This window comes from Pelophylax lessonae (genome assembly GCF_965119305.1).
Source record: "Pelophylax lessonae genome assembly, chromosome: 10".
Classification (NCBI taxonomy): domain Eukaryota; kingdom Metazoa; phylum Chordata; class Amphibia; order Anura; family Ranidae; genus Pelophylax; species Pelophylax lessonae.
The window spans coordinates 124,988,857-125,012,365 of NC_138777.1; the positions used below are offsets into that span (position 1 = coordinate 124,988,857).

Genomic DNA, 23,509 nt, shown 5'->3' on the forward strand with positions numbered 1-23,509 from the left:
GTTGAAGACTACATCACTGACTTTCGACGCTGGAGCGCAGATACCGCTTAGAACGATGCAGCCCTGCGTCACAAGTTTCGTTTGGGTCTCTCAGAAAGTCTTAAGGATGAGCTTGCCCGGGTTGGAGTGCCAAGTTCCCTGGAAGGGTTAATTACTCTTTCAATTCAGATTGATCCCGCTTACGTGAACGCAGATCTGAAAGATCTACACAACAGTTCCGCCCGGAATGGATGTTACATAGGAATTCTGTCCCTTCCAACCCAGTCTTCGGAAATTCTGCTCCACCTGCTGCAGAATCACCTGAACCCATGCAATCAGGTCTGATCCGCCCTTCATTGACTCCAGAAGAACGTCAACGCTGACGTGTAAATAACCTTTGCTTGTACTGCGGAGAAGCCGGTCACTATGTGCGCACCTGCCCAGCTAAGTGGCGTAAGTGTCTCTCCGTTTCTTCAGTTAACCAGCCACCGTTACCTGCCAGCTCAGCTCACATAGCTCTGCCCATCTCTTTCCGGCTTCCTGGAAGGACTGTGTCCGTGACCGCTATTATTGATTCAGGAGCTTGTAGCTGTTTCATCGACCTGTCCTTCGCAGCTCAACAATGCATTCCACTGCAAACCAGAGGACAAGGCCTCACCGTGTTCCTGGCTGATGGGTCTTGCATTAAATCAGGACTTGTAACCAAAGAGACCCCACCCATCCTGACCATCACTTCCAATAACCATCAGGAACTACTGCGTCTTGACGCAATTTCTTCACCGTTATTTCCTGTCATCTTGGGCCTACCCTGGCTACAGGCACACAACCCTCAGATTGATTGGAACTCTGGAAATGTCCAGTTTTTGTCACCATATTGCCAAGAACATTGCATAACAGCGTCAATTCTATCATCAACTACCTTGTTGTGCGTTGACTCAGACGCAGAATTGTGCCAAGTGGTTCCAAAGCCCTACCATGAATACTTAGATGGCCTTATTCAGAAAGTGACCGGGGCTGAATTTAATTTCCTCCGCGGAGCCGGAAGGGGCATGTTTCAGCTAATGATGCAGCTAGAGGCTCTGCCAGCATAGAGTCCATGCTGGCGCAGCCGACATAGCACATCTTTAACATGTCTACGGTGCACCTCTAGGGAAACAGAAAATATCAGGATGTCATCTAGGTAGACAACGACAAAGATATCAAGGAAGTCTCTAAAAATGTCATTGATGAAGTGCTGGAAAGTAGCTGGTGCGTTGCATAAACCAAAGGGCATAACTAAGTATTCAAAGTGCCCGAATCGAGTTCGGAATGCAGTCTTCCATTCATCCCCTTTCCGGATACGGACCAAGTTGTAGGCCCCTCTCAAGTCCAATTTTGTAAAGACCATGGTAGATTTTAGCCTTTGAAACAGTTCAGGAACCAAGGGAAGAGGATATCGATTTTTCACTGTAATCTTGTTTAAGTCGCGGTAATCTATACATGGTCTCAAGGAATGATCTTTTTTCTCTACAAAGAATATACCTGCACCGGCCGGTGAGGTAGAAGGCCGGATAAACCCCTTCTGCAGGTTTTCATCAATGTAGTCCTTCAAGGCCCCTAGTTCCCTTTCGGACAAGGGGAAGATGCGTCCAAAAGGGATTTCGGCTCCATGAAGCAGCTCGATTGGGCAATCATAGGGTCTTTGTGGAGGAAGAGCATCTGCTCCCCGTTTGCTGAAAACATGGCCTGCAATTTGTGGAAAGGGGACTCGGTCACAGAGTTCCATAGGGGAGGGATCCATGTCCGCACCTGCAACCGGAGGTGGCTGGAGGACATAACTACCTCAGTGGTCATGGCAGGATCCACCCCTATTAGCATCCAGCAGCCTGACAAACCTGCAGTGATTCAAGCCTCACCCTCCAGTACTAGTAGTGAGGGGGGAAGTGTCCTGTATGCATTGATTCCCCATCTTTCCAGAACCAATATGGGTCAATCGAGGAAGGGATTGATGATTGGGGTGAGACCGAGTGGGACTGGGGGGTCAGAAGCAAGGCGCAGCTCCCCGGGTCCTGAAGTGACCATATCACTGGATCAAGAGGCTAAGGAAGCCATAGAGAGAGGAGATTTGGCTCAGAAATTGGGGTTTTGCAATGCCTACGTTGAAAGGGTCCCAGACCTCACCCCTCCAGGAAATATTGCTTGGGCCAGAGACCAGAATGCGGCCTATGAGCACATGATACAAAGGGTATATACTCCATTTTCTCCACAAGGGAAAGAAAACAGGAGGACTTTTCCCCGGTTATCCAGGATGCAAAGGTGGATGCAAAAGAAGGTAGCCCTTGAATTTGGGTATGATTACCCGTTTGCACCAAGAGAAGTAATGTTACTAGTGGAGAAATTCCGGGACTTTTGATGCGATGAGATGATTTGGGATTTCCTGTTTGTCCCCAAGCCATACAGGGACTCCCCAGAGGAAAAGCTGAAAGAAAAGTTCAATAGTGTGAAAGCTTAGTGGAACTTTGGACGCTCTATCTACATAGACAGGGTGGAGATCCGTCGCCCAGATGGATCAGGGCGTGCCTGGTCCATCAGAGTCAAAAATGAACAAAGAGAATATGTCCAAGTCCCTCACCCTGACTATTACATTTGAGGGCAGTGAGTGTTCTGTTTGAAGGAAAAAAAGGAAAGATTCAAAAAAGGAAAGACATGTTGGCCACAAGCGGGTGTCCCGGGTGGCGGCCTGGGAATCCAAAGAGAGTGAAGCTGAGCTGCAGAGGGGATCCGGTGTGCCGAGAACCAGCAGAGGGAGAGAGAGAGGGGTCCAGTTCCAGGAAAGCCTACAAAGGTTGTGAGTACTGTGGACTGTGCCTAGGGGTCTGCCTAGTGTCAGAGGGGACCACTCCAGAGAAGGTTCTAGGGATCCAGGAGTCAGCTAAATGTTAAAGGGGGTGCCTAGTCAGAGGACCCTGAAGCATTAGAGGGGGTACTTAGTCAGAGGACCCTGAAGTATTAGAGGGGGTACATGCAGTTTGGGCCCTGAAGAGTCAGTGTACAGTGTAAAGTGTACCAAGTTGAGAATTGCAGCAGCACAAGTAGTGACAAGGAGCTACCTCAGCCAGTGAAGGGTTAGCATTTTTATGCAAAGTCCCAGTTACACCCAGAAGAGCCAGAGGAGTATCCTACTCATTCCCTTCTCCCAACCCCTAAATACAATAAAACAAAACAAACCAAATATGCCGGAATGGTCATTGTCTCAGTTCTCACACCTGGGTCCACAACTTAAATGTGTTGGAAGTGTTACCGGTACTGATGGCAGACTCACCTCAGGCCCTAGGCCTGGAAATATTGCTACATACCATATATAATTTTTACAGTACATGAGACTTTGGGGAAATATCTTGGGTCTAAACAGACCCTGGATAGTTCACTTTTTGTTTAGAGGAAGAGATTGAAGATGGGGGACTCCTGTTTCCCTCTCCCCTGCAGCACTGCAACATATTAAACACATCTCACCATGTTTATTCACAAACAGATAGACATGTAAACAAGTTGCTGATGTCTTCATTTCTGAATGGGATGTGTAGAGAGCATCCAGGGACCACTAAAACATAATATTGTGCTGTTCCAGTGCTGACCCCCCTTCCCCTCCTGACAACCTCCTGTGTTCGAAAAGTCTGTGTCCCCATAGCATTGTATAGGCTGACTGCACACAGCTCCAGGTGGCTCCACATAAACAACTGATTCATACTGTACAGGCCACAATGCCCATGTGAATGAGCCTCAATACCTCATTGACACAAAGAGCATTATTATTTACTAAAGTGATAATATAGTCTTCTTTTTTGTTTGTTTTTTTTAAGAAAAATACCCAACATGTTATACTTACCTGCTCTGTGCAGTGGCTTTGCACAGAGCAGCCCAGATCCTCCTCGGTTCCCATGCCAGTGCTCCTGGCTCCATCACAGCAATCAGCTTGCTCTGGGGGCACCCAAGCAGGCATGCCCGACCCGCACCTGTGTGTCCATTCACACACAGAGCCGCAGCTTGGCCCACCTCACCACCCCCCCCCCCCCGTCTCCTGATTTGCTCACTGGCTGTGATTGACAGGAACGGGAGTTAATGGCTACGGCTACCAAAAGCCAATCAGGAGTATGAGTCCCCAGAGAGGCAAGGCTCTCGAGAGGGGGCTCAGGTAAGTATCGGGGGGGGGGGGGGGGGCGGGGGGTTGCTGCTGTAGGCATGGTGTCAGTATGCTTCACTCAGTGCCCCTTGTCCTTTGTGATGACCTTAAAGTGAATAACTCATCACCAAGTTCACTACATGGACCCCTTATGTATTTATACATGTTTATCAAATCCCCTATTAATTTCCTCTTATCAAGAGAGAATCAATTTCTCATAGCAGAGTTCCTCCATGCCTCTTATCAGTTTCGTTGCCCTCCTCTACACTTTCTCCAGTTCCGATATCCTTTTTGCGAACTGGTTCAAAAAACTGAACTGCATATTCCAGATGAGGTATTACTAATGATTTGTACAGGGGCAAAATAAGGTCTCTCTCGCTCTCTGCAGTCTATACCACTTTTAAAACAAGAAAGGAAATGGCAGCTTGGCATTGCATACTATTATTACTGTAAGCTTATGATCTACCAGAACACTGAGATCCTTCTCCACCACTGATTCCCCCAGTTGTACTCCCCCTAGTATGTATTATGCATATATATTTTAAGTCGTCAAGTGCATAACCTTACATTTATCAATTTTTACCAATGCATTGAGCTCGGCTTGTAAATTGGGGACATCCTGTAAGGACATTATTCCACTACATAGCTTGGTGTCATCTGCAAAGACTGAAATTATACTTTTAATCTTAGACTCTATATCATTTATAAATGTATTAAAAAGTAAGGGTCCCAACCTGGGCTTAACAAATTTGCTTTAAATCTAAGAGCCAGCTTAAAAAGTTAGGAGCCAGTATCTTTAACAAAGCTTAAGGATGGAACATGTGACTTATCTTTTGCGTTTAAAAAATAATTTTAGGCCTGAAGATAAATACATAAAACCCCCACACATCATATATTTTCTGAAAGCAGATGCCCTAGAGAATAAAATAGTGGTAGTTAAAAAAAATGTTGTCACACAATATTACAGCAAGTCTAAGAAAAACAAAAAATGTCACTAAAAAAAAAAAAAAAAAAAAAAAATGTAAAAAGTTACCTTTAGGGCACAAAGAGTAAATAGATACCCAATAGATACAAAACTAAGAGGGGTATATGCTAATGCCAGGAGCCTAGCTAATAAGATGGATGAGTTGGACATGTTAGTACATGAGGAGGACATAGACCTTGTGGGAATAACGGAGACTTGGTTCGACCCCTCACATGACTGGCTGGCCAATATCCAAGGGTATTCGGTGTACCGGAAGGACAGGGTTGGTAAAAGAGGGGGAGGGGTATGTCTCTATGTCAAGAACAATATAAAGGTGCTAGAAAGGAGTGACATTACGGATGGGATGAGCATGGATTTAGAATCTGTGTGGGTTGAACTCGATAGGGAAGAAGATAAGGGAAAAGTAGTTGTGGGGGTTTGCTATAGGCCACCTAACCAAGGGGAGGAGGTAGAGCTGGAATTTTTAGCACTAATAGGTAAAGCGGCAAAACTAGGATCAGTCATCATATTGGGGGACTTCAATTATCCCGACATTGACTGGGAAGAGGGGACTGCACACTCGCATAAGGCCCGGCTATTCACGGAAACCTTACAGGATAACTACATGTCGCAGTTGGTGGATTCCCCTACTAGAGAGAATGCTATCCTGGATCTATTGATCACTAATGACCCAGACATAATCTCGGAGGTAGGAGTCCAGGACAACCTGGGCTCTAGCGATCACAGGATGATCACATTTAGTATAAATAACAATATAAAAAGGCAAGTGGGGAACATAAGAACCCTAAACTTCAGAAGGGCAGACTTTCCAAAATTGTACTCATTGATGGAAAGGGTAAACTGGGACCAAACCCTGGGATCACTGACCACAGAGGAAAAATGGGAATGCTTTAGAACAATATTAAGCAAAGGCATCTTGCAGTGCATTCCTATGGGGAATAAATTTAGAAGAGACAAAGCCAAACCTGGCTGGCTAAACCGTAGCGTTAAAAAACTTATTAGGGGAAAAAAATTGGCCTTCAAGAAATATAAATCAGAGGGCACCGTATCGGCCTTCCAGCAATACAAGGAGGAAAATAAGAAGTGTAAACACGAAATCAAGATGGCTAAAATCAACTTTGAGAGACAAATAGCGGAGGATAGTAAAAAAAACCCAAAGAAATTCTTTAAATATATCAACAGCAAAAAAACTAGGGCAGAGCATATTGCACACATAATTAGCGATGATGGGAGGATGGTTACAGAGGACACTGAAAAAGCAACCGTGCTGAATTCTTTTTTCTCGTCAGTCTTTACGCAGGAAAAGGAAGGGTACACTGACCATGACTGTATGGTTAGTAGTAATACACAGGACTTGCCACTATGGCTAACAGAGGGGGAAATCAGGGAAAGACTGGATAAACTTAACACAAACAAATCACCAGGCCCGGATGGCGTACATCCGAGAGTGCTCAAGGAACTCAGTATGGTTATATCTAGACCACTGTTCCTGATCTTTGCTGACAGTATTAGGACAGGAGATGTACCAGGGGATTGGAGGAAGGCTAACGTGATTCCGATATTCAAAAAGGGCCAGAGACATATCCCGGGAAATTATAGGCCTGTCAGTCTGACATCAATAATATGTAAACTTTTGGAGGGGATGATAAGGGACTATATCGTAGAGTATGCTAAAGACAAAAACATCATCAGTAGTAACCAGCACGGGTTTACAAATGGGCGATCTTGTCAAACCAATCTCTTAGCATTCTACGAGGAGGTAAGCTGTGAGCTAGATAGGGGGAGACCAGTGGATGTGGTGTACTTGGATTTCGCTAAGGCGTTTGATACAGTTCCCCACAAGCGCTTAATTTATAAAATAAGGTCTGCAGGTATCGACAGCAGGGTTTGCTCTTGGATACGGAATTGGCTAAAAGGCCGTGTCCAAAGGGTAGTAATAAACAGCGCATACTCAGACTGGTCTGAGGTAGTAAGCGGGGTGCCCCAGGGCTCAGTCCTGGGACCAACCTTGTTCAATTTATTCATAAACAGCATTGAGGACGGGATCAGTAGTTCGTTATCAGTTTTTGCAGATGACACAAAATTGGCCAGGGCAATAACTGCACAGCATGAAGCAGATATCCTACAGAATGACCTGGACAAAATTACCGAGTGGGCAACGACATGGCAAATGAGGTTTAATGTGGAGAAGTGTAAGGTTTTGCACTTGGGGACCAAAAACATAAAAACACAATACACGTTAGGAGGGGAACCCTTGGGGGAATCAAAAATGGAGAAGGATCTGGGAGTCTTAGTTGATGATAGATTAGGCAACAGCATGCAATGCCAAGCGGCAGCTTCCAAAGCCAACAGAATATTAGCATGCATAAAGAAAGGGATGTATTCCAGAGATAAGACTATAATCCTTCCACTTTATAAAACTCTGGTCCGACCGCATCTGGAGTATTCTGTCCAGTTCTGGTCGCCAGTCCTCAGGAGGGATGTGTTGGAGCTGGAGAAAGTCCAGAGAAGGGCAACTAAACTGATTAGGGGGTTGGAGGACCTTACCTATGAAGAGCGGCTGCAATCGCTCGATTTATTTTCCCTGGAGAAAAGACGTCTGAGAGGGGACATGATAGCAATTTATAAATATCTTAATGGGGATCTCAGCTTAGAAGAAAAGCTGTTCATTCGAAGGAATTGCATGAGGACTCGAGGACATACAATGCGATTAGAGGAGAAGCGTTTTAACCTCAGGCAACGTGGGGGGTTCTTTACTGTTAGGGCTACAAGATTGTGGAATTGTCTACCACAAGAGGTGGTTTCTGCGGGTAGTATGGTGACTTTCAAAAGACTCTTAGACTTACATCTCAAGGATCAGGAGATTGAGGGCTATGTTAGATGATTACAGTCACACACACCTACACAGGTTGAACTGGATGGACTATTGTCTTTATTCAACCTCACCTACTATGTAACTATATGTAACTATGTAACTATGTCAAACCATAGTGCTTGTGTGCGCCCGTGAAATGGTGACAAACTTCAGTACCCTATATTTTCCATAGGCAACGCTTTAAATTGGTTACCAGTTTACCGTTACAAAGCGGGTCTGGTGCTACAGCGACGCTTTAAATTGGTTACCAGTTTACCGTTACAAAGTGGGTCTGGTGCTACAGCCATTCCGTCATGCACGGCTATATGCAACATGTGTATCGCAATCTACATTTGCAGGCGCCACCATGTGCATTTGTATGTGTCTATATGTAGGGGACCTCAATTTATTATTTCTTCTTTTTTTTTTGGGGGGGGGGGGGATTTTATGTGCTTGGGTGTAACTATTTTTTTTGTACAATTAAAAAAACAATTTTTTTTTTCCCTTTACATAGGGGACTTTTTGATGATTTTTTCGGTGACAGGTTCTCTGTAATGAGACATCCAGTGTCTAAAACAGTCTCTCTCAACCAGTGTGCCGCCAGAGGTCCTCCGGTTTGCCGTGGGATCATTGGAGAGAAAGGCTATCAGATGAGCCTGATCTCCCGGTCCCCTGCCGAACTGCACATCTGCACTGATAGAGAGTATCAAAAGTGAAAGTAAAGGGAGGGGAAGTGTGCTGTGCTCTTTGCTTCCCCCTACAGTGCAGTACCCAGCTAAGTGAAAAGGGTACTGTGTGCATGTGTATATGTATGTATATGTACATGTGTCTATGTATGTGTGTACATGTGTGCACATATGTACATGTGTGTACATGTGTATGTGTACATGTGTTTGTGTTTTAATCTTGACCCCCCCCCCCCTCCTATTCCTGTACCAAAATAACTGCTTTTTTAGGGTTTGTTTGTGATAGCAGCAAGGACTGCTGCTACTCTGAAAAGCAATCCATGCCCAAATCGCTTTTCAGAAGCATTTAACAGGTGGTAAAGAGGCAATATGTTGCCTCCTCACCACCTGTTTTAAGCCCGTAAATGCAGCCCTACCACACTGCAAACATGCAATGCACACAGTTGTGGGGTGGTTGGAGTGCAGTCCCATTCACCCAGCTGCAGCCACAGCATGTGTACACCCCCAGCTGCTGCCTTTGCAGCTAAAAGAGGAAGTTGGGGGTGGTAAAAACAGCTCAATCATGTGGTTTTACCACCCCTCCAACCTGACATGTGAACAAGCACTTGGTTTACATCTGTGTTGCTGCTTGCTGCGTGTAGGGCAGCAAATTAATTTCAATGGGCTTCCCTATCCCCAGAAATGCAGCGAAAGAAGTCCTTGACCCTTTTTTAAAATTGGGCCGCATCAAAAGCATCCCATGTTTTCCAATGTGTGGGGTATCATTAAGAATTATTGGCACCCCTAAAGAGCAGAGAATTTGTCTGTGTGTCAGGAACGAGTGCAATTTTGCACGTGTTCTCTGACACACAGTAATATGAACCAAGCCTTGGACAGGGATGCCTCAAGACTGAAAATACTTTTCAAGGGCGCCCTGACTAAAACAAGGTTGAGAAACACTGGTCTAAAAGACCCTGCTGGTCTCCCCTTCCCATGTGCTCCTCTGAATGTAATGCCATCACATTGCAATACACCCTTTCCTGGCCTTCTTGGTCGGGGAAACTGTCAACAGGTGACGTCAACAACAAGAAGAGGAGGAGAGTGGATGTGTGTAGATGCTCGAGAGGTGACCATTCAGGCGGAAGTCCAGGGGCCAGTACAAAATTGACCTGGCACCTGGGGTTTGTCGAGCGCTGATCCCAACACTGAACCTTGGGGTACACTACCAAGTATCCTTAGACCATTCAGAGTATGAATCACTACATATACTGTACAAACTGATTTTTCCAAGCATATAGACTTTACCTTACACATTAGCTGTGTGTGGGGAACGGTGTCAAACGCTTTTGCAAAATCCAAGTATACTATGTCCACAGCCACCCCTTTGTCTCTAAGGTTTTGCTTACCTCCTCATAAAAAGAAATCAGATTTGGCAACTTCTGTCTTTTATGAATCAATGTTGTCTAAGGCTTATGTAGCAGGTTTTCCAGGCATTGGGCCTGATGTGGGTCTGCCATTGCTACCGGTGACACCTTCAGCCCATTTAAGCTCAATAAATACCTTAAGTGTAATATTGGAGACAATGACCATTCCGGCATCTTTGGTTTTTTTTTTTATATGATAATAGGGATGGGAGAAGGGAATGAGTGAGATACTCCTCTGGCTTGACGCCAGCTGGATGCCGACCAACGCTTACTGACGCTTAGAAAATACTGATTTGCTGAACTATGCTTGAACTTGACTTTTGACACTCTGGTTAGCTCAAAAGTCCTGTGAACAGCTCCCTCCAGCCCTTCAATGACTGAGGTAGCTCCTTGTAACTGCTTATGCTGCTGCAACTCTCAACACTGTACACTGCACGCTGTACACTTTAAATCTTCAGGTCCCAACCGCTGGTGCCCCCTTTATACTTCAGGGTCCTCTCACTAGGCACCCCCTCTACACTTCAGGATCCTCTCACTAGGCACCCCCTCTACACTTCCGGGTCAACACTGGCACCCCCTTTGCCACTAGCTGGCTCCTGGATCCCTTGGACCTTCACCAAAGTGGTCCCCTCTGCTAGGTAGACCCCCAGGGGCAGTTTACAGTACTTATGAACTAGGAATGCTTTCCTGAAACTGGACCCCCTCGGCTCCGCTGTTCCTCGGCACACCGGCGGATCCTCTCTGCAGCTCAGCTCAGCTCACTCCGCCCCCTCAGGCAAACCGCCCGGGACACCCGATCCTGCTGACAGGAGGAGAGACAGCCATACTCTCCCTCCTGGGACTCTGCTTCCCGCCAAAGACACTGCGTAATGCGCTCCCCTCAAACTTATACCCACTCCCAGAATCCGGTGCGGCAGAATCTGCCTTTCTGGGGTAGATACAGGCCTGAATGTGCCATCGATTGGGTTTCCTCCACAGCCCAATGAGAGCACTCTCTTGGAGCCAGTGGGGAGACTCCCCTCTCAATGACCACACCTGGGAGACATGACAGCCCAGCTGAAAATCAGGGCCCTGCTGTTAGGCAGCTAAAGCCCACTATACTTTGCCTAGCACCTACCTTGTAGGGTGCTACACTTACATTTTTTTTCTAGCAAAAACTCATCAATGTGGTCTTTTAGTAAACTCTACAGTATCTTCCCAACTATTGAAGTTCAACTAGCATGTCTATAGTTACTTGGTAGAGACTTTGACCTCTTTTCAACCACTTCAATACAGAGCTGTGGCACTTTGAATGAAAATTGCGCAGTCATGCAACACTGCACCCATATCAAATTTTTATAACTTTTCACATAAATAGAGCTTTCTTTTGGTGGTATTTAAGCACCACAGGGTTTTTTCTTTTTTTGATAAATAAAACGAAAAAAAAAAAGCCATTTTGAAAACAAATGCATTTTTTTCGTTTTGGTAATACATTTTGCAAATAAATAATCTTTCTTCAAAAATTTAGGCCAAAATGTATCCTGCTACATTTCTTTGGTGAAAATAACCCAAATCAGTGTTTATTCATTTAGTCTGTAGGAAAGTTAGAGTCCACAAACTAGGGTTTATATACAGTATCAGAAAATTGATTAATCCTGATGTACTGATGGCCTTATTTCTTTATTACGGATCCTTTTTCTTGACACCAGGACAGTACAAATATCCCCAAAAGACAGTCCAAGGTATTAAGGAAGAGGCATAGCAAGTTTTTTGAAGTTGCAATTTTTTTGTCACAATCTTTTTTTTTCTTCAAAATGTTTTACTTTTTTTTTTAAACACGCTGAGACCAGAGCAATACAGTGTTACCCGATACTATTAAACATACACCGATCAGCCATAACATTATGACAACCCACCTAATATTGAGTATGGCCTTCTTTTGCTAAAACAACCCTAACCCATTGAGGCATGGACATCAAAGTAACATTCACATGAATGGCAGGATCCAAGGTTTCCCAGCAGAACATTTCCCAAAGCATCACATTGCCTCAGCCGACTTGTCTTCTTATACAGCATCCTGGTGCCATCTCTTCCCCAGGTAAGGGACGCACACGCACCCGGGCATTCTCATGATGTAAAAGAAAATGTGATTCATCAGACCAGGCCACCTTTTTCCATTGCTCTGTAGTCCCGTTCTGATGTTCATGTGACCATTGTAGAAGCTTTTGGCTGTGAACACGAATCACTTTGGCCTTACAGCCCCATACACAACAAACTGTGATGCCCATTTGTTTTCTGCTTTCACCACAAAAATTTTATGGACAACATGTTCACTTGCTCTCCAAAATAGCCCACCAATTTTCAGATGCCATTGTAACAAGATATTCCCTTTACCGGTCAGTGGTCATAATGTTAGGGCTGATTGGTGTAAATGCGTTGCTTTACATAGTAACATCTGAACCTGACAAACAACTCAGAGTTTGAGAGGAAGCAATCTGTATAGGTAGACAGGTGTGTGGTGAAAGGTGGGGCTGTATCTAGCACTACCTACTGCCAAGATGGTGGGTCAATAAACATGTACTGTACCTATGGAGCAAAGACCATGTGAAAGAAGGTTAGAGGTTGTGGTGTAATGAGTATCAGGTTGAGAAGATAGTGGAAGTAGAGAAGAAAAAAGAAAAAAAAAAAGAAAAGGTGCAGGTGAGGAACGTTAATGGTAAGTCTATGAGGTTTGGAGGAGTGAGGTTACATCTGTTTGGTTGGGTGTAACATTTAAGGAGTAATAAGAGGAATATACAAAAAACTTGGGAAGATGGATCAGGGTATGGGGCAGAAGTCACACCTTCGGATGGGTTTTTGTCAAGGCGAGGTGCTTGGGTGATGTCCTGTTATACTGAATGTCCTTAGTGCATATAATTAAATGACTCGGAACAAGTGTGTAACAAAGGGCAGCTGTTTGTCATCGGGGGCATATTATGGGATTACAGTTTCACATCATTGAGCATTCTATTCTACGTTATCTTTAATAAATGCCATAGAAAAGAAATTCAAACCTGTGGCCACTCTCCTTGTGATGCTGCACGTTTTGTTATTTCATTGATTGTGTTTTTTCTAGAATCAGGATCTGTCCGTGACACCATTATAGGCTGAAGAGAATGAAGGATACCTACAACACAAGACAAATCTTGTATAAAAATGTATAAATATTGTAATAAAAAAGACCACTTCAGAAACAGCAGTCTAACGTAACAACATAACTTCTTCATTCTAACAGGAGCTGCCAGACAACTGAGTGCCTGTAATTTATTATTGTCATTGTAATAGAAGAGTGCTTGAATGTAAGAAAGGGTGAAGAAACTTAATTGCAGCAACCCTTTCAATGTATTAAATTGTTGGAATACAATGTATTTGTATTTTATGCAGTAATTAAATCAATAGAAGTATTCAGTAGAGATATATTCTTCAACCAGTAGATGGCAGTGTTTATAAGTTTCAAAAATAAGGAATAAGGGCACTCCAGCATTACCAGCCTAATTAGAGTGTAGTGAACAAAATGTGGAAAAAAATGTGACTGTTTCTAGCATCCAATTGTGTTCCCGCAAATTACATAGTACATAGGAAATAAACAGTGATGCTGCGCTGTCCCAACTCACCTTAAAGCGGAGCTCTAGCCCCCCTACCAAAAAAATAAAAATCAGCAGCTCCAAATACTGTAACTGTTGACTTTAAACATTAGGAAACTTACCTGTTCAGGGATCCAGCGATTTTTCAATCGGCTCTCGGGTGCTGCCACCGCCATTCCATGAAAGGGAAACCATGGCGGGGAAAGGAGGAGAGGGTTAAATTTGTTGTTATCGCTCTCACTCTCATACTGGTCACTGGAAGTTTAACATGGAACCTCATGGCAAAGAACTCTCTGAGGATTGGAAAAATAGAATTGTTGCTCTACATAAAGAAGGCCTAGGCTATAAGAAGATTTCCAAGACCCTGAAACTGAGCTTCAGCACGGTGGACAAGACATACAGTGGTTTAACAGGACAGGTTCCACTCAGCATCGCATTCAGAGGTTGTCTTTGGGAAATAGACATATGAGTGCTGCCAGTATTGCTGCAGAGGTTGAAGGGGTGGGGGGGGAGGGGAATCAGCCTGTCTGTGCTCAGACCATACGCTACGCACACTACGTCCAATTAGTCTGCATGGTTGTCATCCTAGAAGGAAGCCTCTTCTAAAGATGATACACAAGAAAGCCCGCAAACAGTTTGCTGAAGACAATCAGACTAAGGACATGGATTACTGGAACCATGTCCTGTGCTCTGATGAGACCAAAATAAACGTATTAGGTTCAGATGGTGTCAAGCGTGTGTGGCGGCAACCAGGTGAGGAGTTCAAATTCAAGTGCGTCTTGCCTACAATCAAGCATGGTGGTGGGAGTGTCATGGTCTGGGGCTGCATGAGTGCTGCCGGCACTGGAGAGCTACCTTTCATTAAGGGAACCATGAATGCCAACATGTACTGTGACATACTGAAGCAGAGCATGATCCCCTCCCTTCGGAGACTGGGCCGCAGGGCAGTATTTCAACATGATAATGACCCCAAACACACTTCCAAGATGACCACTGCCTTGCTAAAGAAGCTGCGGGTGAAGGTAATGGACTGGCCAAGCATGTCTCCAGACCTAAACCCTATTGAGAATCTGTGGGGCATCCTCAAATGGAAGGTGGAGGAGCGCAAGGTTTTTAACATCCACCAGCTCTGTGATGTCGTCCTGTAGGAGTGGAAGAGGACTCCAGTGGCAACCTGTGAAGCTCTGGTAAACTCTATGCCCAAGAGGGTTAAGACAGTGCTGGAAAATAATGGTGGCCACACAAAATTTTGACACTTTGGGCCCAAATTAGGCATTTCCACTTAGGGGTGTACTCACTTTTGTTGCCAGCAGTTTAGACATTAATGGCTGTGTGTAAAGTTATTTTAAGGGGACAGCAAATTTACACTGTTATACAAGCTGTACACGCACTACTTTACATTGTAGCAAAGTGTCATTTCTTCAGTGTTGTCCCATTAAAAGATATAATAAAATATTTACAAAAATGTGAGGGGTGTACTTACTTTTGTGAGATACTGTGTGTATATATACATATATATATACATATATACATATATATATATATATATATATATATATATATATATATACATACACACATACATACACACACACACATATAAAATCTTAATTAATAAAAAAAAAAAAGTAGTAATATATCATAACTGGTATGTGTTGTGTAATTTAAATAGCGAGATTAAATAAATAGATATGTAATTCAGGTATGTACGTGCATCAAAAATCAATAACAATTAAGGTCAAACTCTACATTTAGACCATTGGGGCTAATGTGTTCATAGAAAAAATGACTTTTTAATACACAACATAAAATATAGAGTTGTAGGGGTCAGGTCTATGTAACGTACTACACAGAACATACACATAGTGTAGAAGTCAGGACAATGCAATGTACAACTTGGTGTACAGAGTGCAGCAGTACAGAGTATGTATCATAGTGCCCGCAACATTCCTGGTCAGTGAGAGAAAAAATATACCCCAATTTCAGTTGTTGGGGAAAAAAAACCTGTGGTCAGTCTGGAAGGGGGGGGGGGGGGAGTCTGGTCTAGGATGCAGGAAATCTATGCTTAAGGATTATGCACATGGTGGTAGTAATGATGATACTCCTGGGTGTGTGATAATGTGTGCCTGAATACCGAATTACAACAATGAAGAGCTGTTGCTGTGCAGGGCCACAGGCAGATGGGCAGCCATGGCAGGGTCTGCATTCATGTAACACAGCAGTGTGATATCCTTGTGTACAGCAGAGGGATCCAGGAATATCCTGTATAGGAAGAAGGTGTCTGGTAAAACTTCCTTCATCCTGGCTAGCACATCCCCTCCAATCTCTATAACCAGTGCTGCTGTTGGAAATCATGGTTCCTTGTACAGCCTACCTGACAGACAGGGGTTGGAATACAGAATTGTATTTTGTGCAACAACTACAGTACATCAGTATTTAGTAGAGATATATTCATCAGCCAGTAGATGGCAGTGTTTACAAGTTTGTAGCTGCTCTAGATTTTTTTCTCTGTACTGTATAAAAGTCCCTGTTTCCGGTCTGCAGTTAAGCAGCAAAGCCCATGTGGACTGTTCCCTGTCTGTTCTGTAGGGATATCTACAGAATTTCTAGCAGGTCATGGGCCCAGGCATAGCCCAGACACCTACCCAGGCACAGCCCAGAGAAAGGCTGGAAACCCAGTCATAACCAGCTACATCAAAAGAAGTGAAAGATACAGCAACAGAAGAAGACTGCAAAGAATACAAGAAAATGATTCAAACCTTATATGGGCAGGCTGAATGTACCAAGTTGCTCAAATCAATCAACTTGGGTACAACCAGCCTGCCAGATTTTGCTCGTGATCATCACTAGTGGCTGCTATAGCGGCTAGCAATGATCACGGTCTTCTTCCGCCCACGAACCAGGAGAATACCATAAATGCTAAAGATGATTCACACATAATAGAAGGGGGTCTGGTATGGCTAGGGGGAGGAGCCTGCGCTCGAGCGGAGCTATTGCTAGGAGCTCCCAGATCCTAACCTTCCATGAAGAGGTGGGTGGTTTGATATCCCCTCGCTGTCTTTTGTTATCCAGCCCTGTAGAGTCCTTTCCCTCTTTCCTGCCCTAGAGGGGCCTGGAAGAATCTTCCAGCCTTACCCAGAGCTGCTGGTCTTTTGGGAAGATAGAAGGCAGTGCCTCCAGGCACCTCCGGGGGGCACGGTGTTGGCTGGATCGCGGGGCCTGGGTGGGGATGCGGTCACGGCGTCACGGAAACGACTGAGGGTGGCTGAGGATAGATGGACTGAGCCGAGTGATAATCGCCAGAGCCCAGTGGCAACCGACAAAGTGGCAGAGCGGAGCAGCCACAGGAGAGCTGGTCATTAGCCGGCCCGGATATCCATAGACTCAACAACTATACTGGGGAAGAATTAAAAGAGGAGAGAACAAAGTCCTTGAACCTTCTGGAGCTAACCATTTCCACAAAAGGAATCAGATTCCCCCTTGAGGCATAACAACCATATCCCTGTAGACCTCTCCAACAATGTGGCGAGTCCCTTTATCTCTTTTTTGTCTCACTTAATTATGGCTGCAGACTTTGCATTGCACTGTTGATTTTGTTCAGCCACTCCGGGACACGGGAGCACCACGGGAGCTAGGTAGGACAGTACATATATAAACATGAGAGGCAAAACCGCAAGAGGAGGAGCAATAGTAAAGTCCCTCAAAGTGAGCTTAAGCCCTGGATCAATTAAAAAATACATGACACAAGAAGATGGCCCAAATAAACAGGCCCCAGAGTAACAGCAGGGAACCCATATAAGACAGACAGAGGTGAAAGAAAAAAGCAGACAATTACCACCAGATACAAATCAAGATCGAACATAGAATGTTAGAATCAGTTATTAACTCTTCAATAGGAATTATGACACTCTCAGATCATGCTCCAGTAATTATGAAAATAAAATTGATAGGATCCCAGAAATATGTAAATTTTTGGAGGCTGAATGAAGAACTGATACAATATGTAGAAATAGGGGAAAAGATAGGAAAAGAACTGGAACAATACTTTAAGCGCAATAAAACCCCAGATATCAGACGCGACAGTATGGGAAGCTCATAAGGCATATATTAGGGGCGTGCTGATTTTGATAGACTCAAAGAAGAAGAAGGAACGAGCTATTATGTTTCAATAGTATTTAATTATGAAAGGTGTTACATGGTAAAACAATAAACATTATCGGTCACAGACTTCAAATTAAAAAGAACATTATCAAAGGTATTACCTCCACTTGTTGACAGACTTCTATGGTCAAGTTAACCAGTTAATGTAATCATCTAACATACATAAGGCTAAGAAAATTGCGTTTTATGCAATGGTCTACATTGCTTGTCATCAATAATCAGTGTATGTACAAGTATAACACCGCTAGGGCAGGGATAAACATGTTATCCAAAAAAAAAGGGGGATAAATAGGGAGGGAGTGGGGGATAATGTACCATCTGAATGTGTGTCTCAATAGGTAGGAATATGCAATAAATCTCAGAGATCCTCATCTTTTGAAAACGTATGAATCCATATTGATCATTTATTGTTGAAGGAGCGCAAGGAGTTGTTATTGCAGGCTACGCTCTCTCACATAGACAGTCTAAATTCACTCTATGAATAACTTCTAATACCTCAGGAGCATAATTGATTTTCCACTTTTTTGTCATCACTAAACGGGATGCTATTAGCAAATGTGAGACAATAGTGCGGAATTGTGGTGGAAATTTAGAAATGTGAAGATTTAGTAGTACTAGGCCGGGGGAGGGTTTAGTCAGAATACCTGTAATTTGGGATATCAGTGTAAATACAGCATTCCAGAAGCTGCAAGGATTAGGGCACGACCACAGGATATGGAGAAGGTTGCCAATATCCCCAGTGTCGCCAACAAAAGAGTGAGTATTCTGGGTAGAGTTTTGACAGTTTATATGGGGATAAGATACCCTTTGTGTAGAAACCTTAGTTAGTTGTCCCATTGATCCGTGCATCTGGCGGCAGTAAAGCTTTGATTTACTGCTGCTGTCCAGGTCTCTATAGGGAAAGATTCACCCAATTCCTTCTCCCAACGGAGAAAGGTTGAGGATTTTTTATTCAAGTCAAGGTTGTGAAGTGCGTTATAAAACCATGAGATTCATCCTTTTGACCTTTGTTTAGTACTTAGATAGTCCCACACTGATGAGTCTATCGTCACAAATTTAGTTGGGAATTGGTTGTTAAAGTAGTGGATTTGTATTTGTGTGTAGGAGCTTTTTCACAGGTTCTCTGGAATCTCACACAACCCTCAGAACCCCAGGTTTAACCAGTGGGTCACATTCAGAGAGGGAATAAGATGTTCATAAGTCATAAGGGACAAGGGAATCCTAAGGTAACCTGAGTTGTGGGGTTTTATGCACAAGAGGGCTCCCCAGGATTGTAGTGACACCAGTATGGATGGGGATTCAGGGATTTGTAGGTGTAGGCCTGTAGCTGAGGCTTGTAGCAGGGACGGAAGGTCTCGGTTATTAACCACTTTAAGAGGAGGATTTGGATGCTCAATGACCAGGCCCTATTTTGCGATTCGGCCCTGCATTACTTTAACGGACAATTGCGCGGTCGTGCGACGCTGTACCCAAATGAAATTGATGTCCTTTTTTCCCCACAAATAGAGCTTTCTTTTGATGGTTTTGATCACCTGTGCGTTTCTTATTTTTTGTGCTATAAACAAAAAAAGAGCGACAATTTTGAAAAAAGAACAATATTTTTCACATTCTTTTATATGAAATTCTCAAAAAAAAAAAAAAATGTAAAAATCTTAATTTTTTAAACATTTTAGGCCAATTTGTTTTCTGCTACATATTTTTGGTAAAAAAATCACAATAAGCGTATTTTTGATTGGTTTGCGCAAAAGTTATTGTGTTTACTAACTACGGGAAAGATTTATGTCATTTTTATTGTTTTTTTTTTTTTTTACTAGTAATGGCGGCGATCTGCGATTTTTTGCAGGACTGCGACATTAAGGCGGACAGATTGGACCCCCTAACTGACATTTTTCACACTTTTTGAGGTACCAGTGACATTACTACAGTAATCAGTGCTATGCACTGTTACTGTAAAAATGACACTGGCAGGGAAGGGGTTAACTGTACTGGTGATCAAGGGGTTAAATGTGACCCTAGGGGCGTGATTCTAACTGTAGAGGGACATGGCTTGTGAGATCATCACAGAGACATGTAATCCTATATAGCAGGATCACATAGCCTCTGTGATCATCTAAGGGAGAATAACGTGATAGACGGCTGTGTTTACATCAGCCATCTGTCCTTCTCTGTCAGCGGCGGGAGATTGCGAGTGGCCGGCGGCCATCAGCGGCTCGCGCTCGCCCGCTAGAGTCTCCTGAGCGAGCGACATAGTACTATGTCACTTGCCCAGGAGCGGCTGCCTGCCGCAGTAAAACTGCGGTGGGTGGTCGCTAAGTGGTTACGTGATTTTTCTAGGGCAACCCTTAGTTTGTCGGTATTGGGTAGGAACCAGGATTTTAAATTTGTCGAGAATAGCGGCATGATGATAGTTTTTCAGCACCGGCAGGTTCACTCCGCCTGTGATTTTATTCCGAATCAGGGTGTTGAATGAAATCCTAGCTCTACCTCCTTTCCATATAAACTTTCTGAACATAGTGTCGAATTCCCTAAAAAATTTACCAGGCAGGGGCATGGGGATGGTCCTAAAGAGATATAATATTTTAGGTAAAATCATCATTTTTAATGCCACAATTCTTCCCAACCAAGACGGTTTGTGGGACAGTATAGAATTCATGTCCTTTTTAACCATCCCCAGAAAGGGTATAAAGTCCACTTTCGCCCCAGTTTGCCCTGTCACTGGAACCATTATTAGCCACTATCTGGAACAATGTAGACATAGGGGGAGTAAGGCCCCTTTCACACTTGTGAAAATTGAAAGTCGCACGATTGTACCACAAATTTGGCTGGGCTTAAAGCAATGCCTATGTCTTTGGACCTCAAAACGCATTAAAATCAGGCCAAAGTAGCGCAGGGACTACTTTGAAGTTGCTGCAACTTTAAGTTGCGCATATATGAATGGATATCATTGGAAAACATGGCAAACAACATGTTGTGCAACTCTGATGTCCAAAGTTGCATGACAAGTTGCACAAGTGTGAAAGGGGCCTAAAGGTGGGACTTGAAGAGAATAAAGTAGCAGCATATGCTCATGACATCCTGTTTTACATCACCAACCCTAGAATAACCTTCTCAAACGTAAAGTATCTCACAAAAGTGAGTACACCCCTCCCATTTTTGCAAATATTTTAATATATCTTTTCACGTGACAACACCGACGAAATGACACTTTCCTACAATGTAAAGTAGTGAGTGTACAGCTTATATGACAGTGTAAATTTGCCGTCCCCTCAAAATAACTCAACACACAGCCACTAATGTTTAAACCGCTGGATACAAAAGTGAGTACACCCCCAAGTGAAAATGTCCAAATTGGGCCCAATTACCCATTTCCCCTCCCCAGTGTCATGCGACTCGTTAGTGTTACAAGGTCTCAGGTGTGAATAGGGAGCAGGTGTGTTACATTTGGTGTTATCGCTGTCACTCTCTCATACTGGTCACTGGAAGTTCAACATGGCACCTCATGAAAAGAACTCTCTGAGGATGTGAAACATAAAGATGGCCTAGGATATAAGAAGATTGCTAAGACCCTGAAACTGAGCTGCAGCACAGTGGCCAAGACCATGCAGAGTTTTAACAGGACAGGTTCCACTCAGAACAGGCCTCGCCATGGTCAGCCAAAGAATTTTAATGCACATACTCAGCGTCATATCCAGAGGTTCAGTTTGAGAAATAGACATATGAGTGCTGCCATCATTGTTGCAGAGGTTGAAGGGGTGGGGGGGTCAGCCTGTTAGTGCTCAGACCATACACCGCACACTGCATCAAATTGGTCTGCATGGCTGTCATCCCAGAAGGAAGCCTCTTCAAAAGATGATGTACAAACAGTATTATGAAGACAAGCAGACTAAGGACATGGATTAATGGAACCATGTCCTGTGGTCTGATGAGACCAAGATAAACTTGGTTAAGATGGCCACACAAAATATTGACACTTTGTGCCCAATTTGGTAATTTTAACTTAGGGGTGTATTCACTTTTGTTGCCAGAGGTTGAGACATTAATGCCTGTGTGTTGAGTTATGTTGAGGGGACAGCAAATTTACACTGTTATACAAGCTGTACACTCACTACTTTACATTGTAGCAAAGTGTCATTTCTTCAGTGTTGTCACATGAAAAGATATAATACAATATTTACAAAAATGTGAGGGGTGTACTCACTTTTGTGAGATACTGTAATGAAAACAAAAAAAAATGGGAAACTTTCAAACTTTAAGTTCAACCAAATAAAATAAGAAATCTTGAAAAAAAGGGGTAAACAAGAGTGAAGAAGTAGCGCTGCAGAAGGAATTTCCATTTACATGCGCAAAATTAGAATTAAAATACTTTGGGATAAATCTAACTCCATCTTTAACCACTTGCCGCCCTCACACCGTCAAATGATGGCAGAGCGGTGCGGCTCTCGTTCTGGCACGACATCATATGACGGCTCCCCAGAACAGCAGCTCTCGCGCTCCCGTGGGGGGGGGGGGGGTGGCAGCGCGGCGATTGTGGCCGCGCCGTGTTCCTAGGACACAGCGCAACCCCGATCTTGATAAAGAGCCAATGACATGGCTCTTTACCCATGTGATCGGGATCGGCTGTGTCCAATCACAGCTGGTCACATGTAAATGAAGAAGTGCCATTGCTCGTCTCACACTGTCAGAGTGTGTGTCGAGGAGAGCCGAGATCAGCAGCTCCTCCTCAGAGGAAAGTTAGAAACATAGTATATAAAAAAAAAACAGTGTCCAAACAATGCCCATTAGTGACACAAAATAGTGCCTGATCAGTGATCACAGTGACACCAATCAGTGCCGATTAGTGATGCCAGTCAGTGCCCAATAGTGATGCCAGTCAGTGCCTTCTCATCTGTGCTGCCCATCAGTGCCTATCAGTGTCCTCTGTCAGTGCTCATCAGTGTCGCCTGTCAGTGCCAATCAGTGCTGTCCCTCAGTGCCTGCTGTCCCTCAGTGCCCATCAGTGCTGCCTCATCCACGCACATCAGTGAAGGAGAAAAATGATTTATTTACAAAATTTACTGACAGAAATTAAGAAAGGAAGGGGGTGAAAGTGCCCTGTATTGAAGTGGTTAAAGAACCTATATCATGCCAACTATATTCCCATGTTAACCTAGACAAAAGCGGATATTAAAAACCTATCAGCCTCTTTCATGGATAGGACGAATAAACATGGTCAAGATGGTAATACTACCCAAGATCCTATACAAATTCCAAATGCTACCAATAGATATTCCACAGACTTACTTTAAAATATGATATTAAAGTTTGTTTGGAATGGAAAGAAGCCAAGAAGACAGTACTTAGTAAAGGGAAAACATGGGGCGGTTAGCAGCACCAGATTTCAAAAGATACTATAATGCAGTTATAATTTCACGAATGATGGAATGGACAAAAATATGGGTCAAGATAGAAACTTCATTAAGTGTCACACAGTTAAATAATATTATTTGGATTCCACCAAAATACAGGGACACGCATGAATACACATGTGAAATGACTGAGTAGTGTAAAAAATATGGGACACGATACACAGACATGCTAAATGGGAATACAATTTGTCTCTTATCACTGGATGGCACAAAATACTTTGCACCTGGGTACGAAACACATTTTGGTAATTGGATTAAAAATATGCAGCTAAAAA

The 23,509-nt window shown here is 43.7% G+C and overlaps 1 protein-coding gene across 1 annotated transcript in view; it reads right to left on the reverse strand.

Annotated features, from left to right (window-relative positions):
* LPCAT2 (lysophosphatidylcholine acyltransferase 2) overlaps positions 1-23,509 on the reverse strand; it is a gene marked incomplete at its 5' end in the record, with an annotated part of 226,525 nt that overhangs the window by 108,282 nt on the left and 94,734 nt on the right. The window contains one exon of the mRNA XM_082270732.1: positions 13,099-13,211. Coding sequence (XP_082126858.1) covers positions 13,099-13,211 — 113 coding nt within the window. The remainder of the gene's footprint in view (positions 1-13,098; positions 13,212-23,509) is intronic.